General features: G+C 36.7%; 1 protein-coding gene across 1 annotated transcript in view; it reads left to right on the forward strand.

Moving 5' to 3' along the window:
• Positions 1–12,079, forward strand: part of LOC134213372 (calcitonin gene-related peptide type 1 receptor) — a 291,025-nt gene that overhangs the window by 240,855 nt on the left and 38,091 nt on the right. The window contains 1 exon segment of the mRNA XM_062692383.1: positions 9,797–10,283. Coding sequence (XP_062548367.1) covers positions 10,175–10,283 — 109 coding nt within the window. The 5' untranslated portion in view covers positions 9,797–10,174.

Below are 12,079 nucleotides of genomic sequence, written 5' to 3' on the forward strand. Positions count from 1 at the left end.
CAAATTCTCCACATTGGAAACACCTAAGAATACTAATCTCAGGAACAACAAGGCACCGATCAAACCTTATATTTACTTTCTTCGCGGTCAACAAACAGCTATGACTGTCTTTATCGACTTCAATCACAACGTTGTACTTGTTGTATTTGAAACGAGGATTTTCAAACACCCGTATTACTTTTACATCATTGATAGCGATGTCTTCATTCTGATCTTTTAAAATCTGAATGAAGTCATCGGAGGAAAGTTTCTCGCTCATGCCCATCACTTTTAGCCTTGGCACCGATGAGGGAACAACAGCATTGTAATTTTCACCCAACTCGCTTTGAATGCCTTCTTTCACAACATTAATACTATATCCTGTTGCACACTCAGCAATAATAGAGCCGTTTTTCCCGTTTCTAAAGTTACTGATTTTGTGTGTTTTGGATCTAATTTGGTGGTCAAAAATTTTCGAGTATCATCGCTACTCTGGTTGGACTCTTTCGGTTTTATCACTATAACCGGACGAGCCTTACGAACAACCTTTACATTATTAGCGGTCGTACTTTTTGTCTTAGCTTTGTTACTTCTATTACTTTTCATCCCAATGCACTTCTTCTTAACAATATCCGCGAAACTAACCTTTTCATTAAAAACATCATCAGACGCGTCGTCTGCTTCCTGAACGTTTCGCTTTTCACCTCTGGGATTAAGTGCCGACTCCGAAGTCGAACGAGATGAACCTTGCATTACATTCATTGCATCTACTTTACTGCGCGCATCAAATTGTAAAAATGAACCTTTCATATTTTCCAACTCATTTCCAATTAAATCCCGAAAACCAGAGACTGCATTGTCTAAGGCATTTTGTACCTTTTTCCCCAATTGCTCCATCCCGTCTTTCAACGCGATGTTTATCTGAGCAGCAATATTGTCTCGAATACCACCGATCGAATCAGAGAGTGAAGAAATCTTCTTCATCTCTTCTTCCAACTTTGTGTGTTCGAGAACAGAATATTCTGCTCGCCACAACACTGGCTTGATAAACATTGATCACACTTGAACACAACATTTACATTCTCCGTGACCAGCTTTGCCAATGGTTTGGTCATGGAAGTGCACTTGTAGTGGTACACTTTAGCGCAACCACAACCCGAACAACTCATAGGCAAATCGCTGGGCAGGACCCCCATACCGCACTCACTGCACTCAACCATCTCGCTACTACCTTCACACAGCTCAAACGGTACCAATGCAGACGACACAAAACACAAAGAAACAATAAAGGCGCAAAAATGTTACCGGCCGCCAGCTGCTGCTGGGGCAGAAAATCCACAATTAAACGAAAATAACCAGCAGCGACAACCTGTCGGCTAGTTATTTCGATGCAGAAAACACTTGGGCACGCAAAGGAAATATATTTCCCGCGGCACTTGATCAATTTCACACGTTAATTGATTTTTATTTATCACTGCACTGCAGAAACAAACTACACCGTTCACCGTTTCACCAAATAAGTTGCATACTATAGTGGGTGGAGATTTCAACTGTATACTCAATAAGCGTGATAGTCGTAGCACAGTTGCTAACATTAGTAATGGTCTCCGTGATTTAACAAAAAAGTTTTGTCTTAAAAATGCAGCTGTAGAGTTGAAAGAATTTACATTCTTCTGGGCTGATACTGCCTCACGTTTGGATAGATATTACACCACTTCTGGTTTTTTTTTATCAAACTGTTCCAGTCGCATTTTCGGATCACATGCCAGTAACGATGTCATTTGAGGTTGAGTAACGATGTCATTTGAGGTTGCCCAATAATCTTTGTTTTCGAGGTCACGGTTTTTGGAAACCTAATAGTAATCTATTAAAAGATGAGGAAATTGGTGAACAAGTTAGCAATGAATTAGACAATCTTAGAAATAGGCAAGTGTACACAGAAAATCGCAGTACTTGGTGGCACAATGTCGTCAAACCAAAGCTACAATATATTTATAAGAATAAAAGCAGGATAATGAATTACAATGATCAATGCTGAAAAAAGTGTACTGTACAGTAGAATTAATAAGCTAGCAATAGACAGATCCAGGAGACTAGACACAAAAGATGAACTACAAATCATTAAAACGCAATTAATGGAATTTGAGATAAATAGGATTGAATTTTACGGATCCAGATTTTCGGGTATTTCTTGCTAGAAAATGAAAAGATCAGTTTATATCATGTTTCGAATCAGCTTCTTAAGTTTGGGCAATCCTCCTTACTTCAGTTGAAAATAGGAAATGACTTTGTTAAGGAAACTAGTAAATAAGGAGAAGTAATTCACGAGTGTGAATTGGACTAGTTGGACGCTTTCGAACATGGTTTACTTTCAGTATAAACTTATTAATTGAATTGCCTAATTACTACGATGAATTTGTTTACTATTAATTATATGTGCGAACATCTGTCAATTGACATGAAACGATTTGTAACGTCATGAAAAGATGATCTGAAATATACTAGCGATGAGCTGGGCTCATTCGCTATATGAACCCCCAACTGGTTAGTTTATTTTACTGTTAGAAGAAACACATTAACTGGAACTTTTTTAATACTTCTTTTGTTGTTCTAACCATCCGCTCCGCCTTACCATTGCTAGCAGGGTTGTATGGAGGGCTTTTAAGGACTTTTATACCTTGCTTTTCCAAGAACCCAACAAAGGAATAAGAGTTGAATGGAGGTCCTTCGTCCGAGACTAATAAATCGGGTAATCCAAATCTTGCAACGAGTGCTACTCCACAACATTTCGCCGCGAAGATATTCAACTTTCCTTGGAAAACACAAGCTCAATGCTGAGTTCTGTCACTAAAACACTAGAAATACAACAAGCCGAATATTTGATTAGACCAATTACCGAGGAAGAGTTAAAGGAGGTTATTAGTAAAGCAGCGAAAAAGAAGAGTCCAGGTCCAGATGGACTATCTTATGAGTTTTACGAATCTAACTTCGCGCAACTCAAAGATCATTTGCTCTGCATTTACAACGGGTATCTCGATGGATCATTAAAGCATGAAAAAGCGTTTACTGAAGGAATTATTACGCTGATTCCTTACGCAGTAGCTTTGGACCAATTTCGTCCTATTTCGATGCTTAATACCGACTATAAAATATTCACAAAGATCTTAGCATGTCGTCTACAAGTCACTATTGAGAGTTTGTTAGGACCTGGTCAAATTGCATGTACACAGGAACAGTCATGTATAGGTTATTTGAAACAGTTAAGAACAATTGTCGCAAGAACACAAACATCGAAATACATCAAGGATTTATTCTGAACACAGATCTTGAGAAAGCTTTTGATAAAGTGAACCATATTTTTTTGTGGTTGATTTTAGAAAAGTTTGGTCTTCCTGAAAAATGTATCAGCTACATGCTATCATGCTACATCTCGCGTTCAGTTCAACGGTTTCCTGACCCCTGATATAAAAATAGAAAGCTCTGTCAAACAGGGGTGTCCGCTCTGCATGGTACTCTTTGTACTGAGTACATTGAGCCATTAATCAGAAAAATTACTCAAAATGTTCGTGGGATTTTGATATCTGGAAAGTTTATCCGGGTGTTGGCTTACGCGGACGACTTGGTAATGTTTCTAAGGGATGACGATGAGTTTGATTTGGTCTTACAAATTATCAACTCCTACGCCGTGTCAAACTTAATATGAAAAAAATCTTCGTTTATAATAATCAATAATGCCAGAACAATTCAAAGAGGTTAAGAAGATCAAAGTCCTAGGTGTGTTTTCATCAGAAAAGTAATCGTTCATGATGAAACAGAACTTTGATAAACTAGTCAAAGACATTCAGTTTCGACTAAGTTTGAATAGAACGAGGAATCTAAATTTGGTCCAAAGAACATGGCTAGTGAATATTTTTGTTCTGTGGTACTGTGGTACATTTGCCAAGCATTTCCTCCGAGCATTCATAGCAAAATTACGAAGAATTGTGGAATGCCTTATTTTTGGTCCAAAGCAAATGTTCAAGGTGGAACGGAATCAATTGTATTTAGATTTCGAGAAGGGTGGCATCAAACTTATTGATGTTGAATCAAAAGCCAAAACAATGTTCGTCAAAAATATTTTAAGCTTAGGAGGAGATCCAAACGATGAAGATTCAGTTTTATAGAGCCACCGAAAGCCTCAGTGTTTAGGCAGGAACACTAACGAATGGATAGAACTTGCTTTGCATATAAAAGAAAACACTACAGTAGAACTGTTGTAGGGAAAGTGGGGGTAGCACGCCCATAGGGGTTAAAACGCGCCACCCCTGAATAAGGTTAAATATCCCCATTTTGATTATTTTCAATAGTCTATACGATAAAGCAATGAAAAATATTGCCATTGGATACATATATTTCATGATTTTTCTCTAGTTATACATAAAAAACTCGAAAAAACGATTTTTGCGTGTTTTGTTTTGATGAAAATCAGTACGATAAGCACATGCACTGGCGCATCTCACCCCGCATGGTTTCAAAATCATTTTTTTTCGGGTGCTTTTTAAAAATCAAATTTCTGTGCAATAAAATGGACAATTAGATATCTGTTATCGGTAGTCAGTCGCAGATATGCTGTTCTTCAGTATGCGCTGATGAAAACTGGCTGAAATGGTGGTTTTCATTGATAAAAATGGCATTTTCCTTAACGTGGGCGTCCTACCCCCAGTTCCCCTACTGGTATCTCGTGGAAAAAAGAAAAGCAAGTTCAAAAATTGAAACTGTTTTTCCGAATGTTATCTGGGAAAACAGTTGGGAAAATCTCTCTTATGGGTTCATTCCAAGTGAGTGTAAATCTCAAATGTTTTTATTTTTCAATGATTTGATTATTTTCAAATAAAAGTTAATGAAATTAAACATCGGAGGGCTTTCAAATGATCTATGTGATTATTGTAATGTCACTGAAAGCAATAAGCACATTCTGAAAGAATGTGTTTGCTCCAGTATAATATTTCCATGGCTAGCTAACATTTTGAAAGGACGATTAAAGGTGATTGTAGAAGATCCGGAACAAATCGTTGTATGGAAAATTAATACGAATAGTAAAAGACAAAAGGCAGCATTATGGATAACAATGATGACATTCACGTATGTGTTAACTAGTTTCCCAAACAGTAGTATGTTTATGTTAAAAAAAACATAAGAGATATAAGGTGGAACAACAAACAATATTTCAACAAATGCTTCGGCACATGGTTAAATACAGAATAATGGCGAAAAATTAAACTGGGTAGTGTATGTGAGTATTATAACGATGTGATTGATATACTGCAATAAAAGAAAAGGAATTTCCTAAGGAATTATAGAAAGAAATCTCGGAAGAATTTCTAATGAAATTCCTAAACAAATTTCAAATGTTATTTTCATATGAGGAATGCCAGGAATTTCAACGGGAAATCCTTCAAAAATTCGGACAGCAGTAAAACAAAACCTTGTTTTGAATCTGGACTTAAGTCGATCCATCATCATACTTCTACAGATTTCTTAAAAAAAAATTCTTAACGAATTATTCTAAGAAGTTCTTTGCAAATTTCTTTTAGAAATTCCATCGAAAATTTCTCTAAAAATTTGGTCGGAATTTTTACAAAAAAAATCTTCGGAAATCACTTCAGAATTTTTTTTCCGAAATTCCCTTAGGAGAATTCTTTAAGAAATTCCTTTTAATTATCTTTAGGAAACGGCATGAGGAATATCTGCGGAAATTGTTTTCGGAATTACTTCGATTTTTTTTAATTGCTTCAGCGATTACTTCAAGAATTTCTTGAATAAATTCTTCCAATATTCCTATTATTAATGATATGGAAATGCTAATATCATCTTCCTATTTTTGTTATTATTATTATTATTTGAGTCCTCACGATTTTTTTTCAGAACATCTTCCAGAAATTCTTTCGATTTTTTTAATTCCTTCGGACATTCCTCCGGAAATTTGATTAGAAATTCTTTAAGACTTTCGGATATTCCTTCAAGATTTTTTTTCGGGGGACTCTTATGAAATTCATTCAGAAATTCTTAAGGATCATTCGGAAATTTCTTTAATAGTTCTTTCGTAAATTTCAACTCGACATTTCTTCTTAATTCCCTTAAGAACCTCATCCGAAAATTCCTATTTCTTATTTCATACTTTAATAAATCATCGGAAAAATTCTTCCAACGAAATTTCTGGAAAAGTTCCTGCAGGAATTTCGGAAGAAATTTCATACGGTTGTACTAAAAGAATTTTCGAAGGATTTCCTGGAGGAAGTTTCTAAGGTATTTCCAAAAAAAATTCCAAAGAAATTTCTAAATGAATTTCTTAAGAAATTTCTAAAGAAACTCGTAAAGAAATTTTAAAAGAATGGCTTGGGGAATGTCCAAAAGAATTGCTGGATTTATCTCCGAAGTAACTTCCATAGGATTATCTGTAAAAATCCCTGGACTAAAATCCGAAAAATATATTTATAATATATAATACATTGGCCCCACAATTATGGGTCACACACTTGACACTAATATGAGTCATTTCCATTTAACTAACATGCAAATTGGAGTGACTGATTATTGTTAAAAAGTGAACCATATATGTGGGATCTGTGTAAATAAAATATTCTTGGACTAATTCAATGTTGAAAATGCCTTCAGGTGTTCCGTTGTCTCTTTCCTTAGCAATTCGCTCTTAAAATCCCAAGAAAATTCCTGAAATGTTGTCCTAGATTTGTGAAAGGGATTTTTGCTGAAAATTCCTGAAGAATTACTAGAGAAAATTCCGAGAGAATGGAGTTTCCGGTGGTATCCGAATGGAATTTCCTGAATTTTGTACCTGAAATAATTTTTGAATTGGATGTTTTTGGAAAAAAAACATTCCAAAGAATTTATAGAGACTATTTCAATAAATAAGACGATTGCATTGCATTTTATAGACGATAAAATGCTAAAAATCGTGATATTTGAAATAATCTGTCATTTTTTAAATTAATTTATCGCTTGACTGATTACGCCCTCAATTATAGTTCTTACTACTGTCGACAAATTATAAATGAACAAATTACACCAAAAATGCTGATGCGTCACCATCATCAGAGCTCTGGCGCCGCCAGTGCAGAGATTGTTCTTTAACAGTTTGATCTATCGTACGTTGACATTGCCAACTACAGGCAAAACCTGACTCAACTTCAACCTTTCACTAAGTCGACGACCTCTCGTTAAGTACCTCATAAACGATTTCTTTCCCTTTTCTTCCCCTTCCTAGTTATCATAAACGGTGCGGCGAGTAGTAGTAATACTAATGCATTTGTTATTTTTGTCTTAGATTGAAATCAAGGATTACACTGTCTTGATTTCTGACAGAAAGCTGGATTGGGATTTCACACTTCCTCACCAACAACTGTTTTGTCGATAAAATTAGTGAAGACTCATAGAAATAGTCCATTTGATATTTCGTCTTATCCTAATGCATTTCTAACCAAAAAATAGAAACATTTTTGTTTTGGATTGATTCACAGCTAAAGGATTCGCTTCTGCTGTACTACATTTAACTTCATGGTTTACAGCATCGCGTACCCAAGAAACCACAACGAATGGGTTTCTAGCTGACACGATACCCGGTCGGGCGTTAACATATTTCTGGCGTATTGAGAAAAACTACTTTGTGCTATGAACATTTCCGCTTTTCCTTCGAATGTCTACACACTTCGACAGCAATGTTAAGGTTGGGTTGCTTTTACTGTGTAACTGGCGCGTAGAGTTCGCGGATCCTATACGTCGACAGGGCGACAAGCAAAGAAAAAAAGAAATGGATGAACAAAACACTCCCTCAACTAGGTTATGTAAAGAAGGAACCAACGGAACTAACGACGATAGCACGGCACATTTGTACTGTGAACATCATGTGGGTAAGCTGCTGGGTGGAATGTTTGGCTGGATGTGTAGTTGAGAACATTTACCGGTACACGATGAGGATGAATGCGAGCACCGCTCGGCGACAACTACGACAGACGTTTTTGCTTTGGCCGGAAGCTTTTGAGCACATCTTCTAATGGCACCGAGGGGAAATAAACGTAAGATACTAACTTATAGTGTGCACTTGACTGTGAGTGTTTGATCAAACGAAGAGTACAACGCAAGCAAGACTTTACCGGAAGGAGAATTGCTTATATTTATTCAGCAATTAGCATCATTTACAAGTGTTTTAGAATACTAGAGAAAAGAATATGTTAGCAAAGATCCATCTTGTGCGTTGCTCTAGAATGATCATTTCCCCCCTTCGGTAGGGGGAAGGGGTGGCTTCGTGTATTTGTACTTGAAGAAAGAAAGCTCTGTTTTATCCAACCACTATTTCTTTAGCCAAGGCATTAAAATGTTTTGTTCGATACATCATTTCCAGCACAGCATTTGAGCGCAAAACAAATTGGAAGTAAATTCAAAAGCAATCAGCGAGTTAACTCTCCCTGTCGCACTAGTTAAGTTTTTATCAGTTACTTTTAAGTATAGAGTAGTAAAGTGTGTGATGGCAAAGTGCCCATTCTTACATACATACATAGGGAAACTGTTCCATTTTCCATCTCACTGGACATTTATTCATCTCATCGCAAAACAAAGAAATACAGCACCAATCTCGTCGTTTCTTTTTGCTCACTAATGAAAAAAATCACAAAAATAAGAAACAAATTAAATTCCTTTTCATTGCTTTGTTTTTGATGGGATGGAAATAGGAGCTATGGGATGAAGTGCCGAACCGTTCCCCTATATCCATACATACGTGTAGTCTGATTTAACTGTTTGGAATTCATCCAAACGGCATAAGGCCAAATGGTCTGACACCAAGTGTTGTAAAAGTTGGCATGTTCAGCATATGATTAATTTTAGGCTAATTATTTGAAGAAAAAATCCGATAGTATACGGGTAGCCACTGTGTAGCTTTTGATGTAAAGGGGTTGGAAATTATGTTTATGATTCAAACTCGCTTTCCTAATTAAACAGTACTAAATAAACAAACCTGACCCAGCGTTTCCGATGAATGAGATCTGTGTAACAGTAAAACATCAAAAACAATCTCAGAATGTTTAACATTCAATGTGAACCATCCCGCAGATTCCATTACGGCTAACGAAAAGGAAACATTTCATCATCAGAATGATTAGCATTCTTTTATTGCCACTACTGCTGCTCCGAGGGCGGTTACCGTTCGCAATTCCGCTGGCTGCAGTTTAGGTGATAAAAAACGCAGACAAACGAAACGAGCACAGTTCCTGTATCCGCATAGGAATGAAGCCACGTCTGGCATTCACGGGAATATAAGGATGGAAGTTAGTTCAAGCTCCACCAAGAAAAGCCACCAGCCCGACCCTCATTATGAAGAATGCCAAACGATGAAAATGATGAAAATGTGTTCTTTTTTTTGCCTTCGTAAGTCACGTATCTTTTGTTCCGGACTCTGGTCAGTTCATATCGTTTCCTGGTGAAGTTTTACTACTTTAGCGATATTGAATTTCTCAGCAGGTACAAGATTTATTGGGTTCATTATATTTTAATGAAATTTCTTCGAATCGGTATAATCCAATTGAGATTATGCTCAATTGAAACAGTTATTATTATATTTGATAAACATATATGATACTATTCTCATTTTACCTATTGGTTAAATTATATTTACTTTACAATATTGGAGATTTTAGCAAAAGTTAAATGCGATAAATATGCCTTGATTAAGCATTTATATTAATACTTGCGGCTAAAATTAATATCAACAATCAACAATTGTCTGTTTCTCAGTTTACTCATTTACCTTATTATACATTCTTTCCAGATCCTTGTTGAGACCATTTCCGAGCCGCCCCCGGCTGTAGAGTAGAACAACGTGCAACAACAACAACCACCACAGCAACGCACTGCCGGTGCAATTAGGCGCCTGTTGTGTCGCCAAGTACTGAATATAACCAAAGGATCAGCACAGCACATACATCTGAAGCCTAGGATTACGTGGCCTTGACAGAACGAACGGGGCCGGATTGAATTCATCACAAACAAGCGCTCCAAAGTGGAACAGGAACGTACAAAATCAACGCAAGAATAGAATATTAAAAAGTAAAGAGCCGAAAGCACCACTCGGTTCCAGATATCAACTATAAACTTTAGGGCAGTAGGTGGAACGAACCGTCCTTAACTGGGCTCCAGCCGAAAAAAAATGACCTCCTCCACAACAACGGACGCAACCGCGGCGGAGATCGACCGGAGGGAGCTCCAATGCTTGGAAATGCTCAATGAAACAACCGAATCCTCCACGTCCCGGTCTGGTGAGTGCGCTCGTACACATATATTGCTTTATTCGTGAACCACGGGTGGGTCAAAATCTGTCCGGGTACCAGCCCTGCTAGCTATATGTCAAAACTTTCTTAACTGCGGGTCAGCCGGAAAGCGAAGGACGAATAAGAACTAGCACACAAAATACGGCGACAAGTTATGTGAATGAAAACTCAATTAAAAATTCATCAGTAACTTTGCACTCAGCATTGTTTCCTGTTGCTGCTGTTGTCGGCAGATAGGGGAAATTGAGTTCTATGTTAGATATTAGAGAGAGTGGACTGCTGAAAAATTGAATAGGGTGAATTTGCCTACAGGTTAGCATTTTTGAAATGGATCAGAAGAATAAATCTTTACTTGAAGAATCTGGAACTTCGTTCACATATTCTTCTATGGTATCAACGGATCATCAAGGGAAGATCCGTTAATCAATTAACGCAAAACCCTAAAACTTCCGATTCTCAATTCCCCATCACTCCTTCGTCACGTTTTTATGTACCTATTAGGGCGTTGCAAATATTTAATAAAAAGTAATGTCCTAATGGTCTCCTATAATAAAAAATAAATATTAACATAAAAAAAAATCTAAAAACACACACACATAAATATTAACATAAAAAAAAATCTAAAAACACACGCACATTTCAATATATTATTTTTGGGCAAAAATATCCGGGGGGACATAATTGTTTTCAAATATTTGTATCGGCCTTTTTTCAAACAAATGAATGTACTGCATACAGATGTACTCCGTTAGGCGGTTTCGAGACAGTTCGTCGAATGGACAATTAGTAAAATGAACATTTGGTCGAATAGACATTTAGTCTTCGTCATAACATTGGACAACGCAACACCTATGGGAAGATCCATTAATTACGTAACGCAAAAAATGGGTATTTTTTACGTCCCCCTCGCCCTTCTATGTAACACTTTTTGTATGAAGCATCTGAAAATTTTGCATGGGTTGCCACACTTCACAGAACCTCCCTCCCCCTTCTAAGCGTTACGTGATTTGTGGATGTTCCCTATTGAGTTTCTTCGTACCGCATACCCACCACGAAGATAGTAGCTCAACCAAAAGTCATGACGATTTTCGTAGTCACTTCTTCACATAATTGATTGCACGTTACTATAAACAAATAGTAGGAACTCTGGTAACATAAATGTATCAAAAAGATTTATAACGCCTTTATATGTTATTTGAAATTCATTATTACAAAAGTTTTAAAAATATCTAAGAGTGGTTTGTAAAAATATTCGACGATGTGACGAGTAGCAGTCATACGAAAGATCTGTCTAAAGGAGATGCGCAATGAGGCCCCTGGAAATGACATTTAGTAGGATGGAAATTTAGACCCATGACGAAATAAAATTTCAGTCGGTAATTTAATTCAAGTCGGATTATTTTGATTTTTAGTTAAATCTGAATAAATAATCTTAAAGAAACATGGATAAACTGACTAGGGGAATTCAGTGGACGTGAGGAAGTTCAATCAGCAGCCAAAGAAAGAAGCTATAATGAGGATTTTTCACCTGAACAAACTACTGTTTAAAAACTATAGCAACTATATAGGACTATAGAAAAATTTAAAACCCACAGAAATAACAAAATATTAGGTACTGATGGTTGGAGGAAAGGTTGTTTTCGAGGAAATGATAAATATGGGATTTACGATTTATGAAGTGGGCTCTACATTCCAACTGGAACTTCCTGCTTTTCAACTTGTTTCTCTAATAGATTCATTTATTATTTAAAAGCTTTTCCATGCATCTTGTGTGGCAAGTACAA

This window comes from Armigeres subalbatus, chromosome 2 (assembly GCF_024139115.2).
Source record: "Armigeres subalbatus isolate Guangzhou_Male chromosome 2, GZ_Asu_2, whole genome shotgun sequence".
In the NCBI taxonomy this organism is placed as follows: Eukaryota; Metazoa; Arthropoda; class Insecta; order Diptera; family Culicidae; genus Armigeres; species Armigeres subalbatus.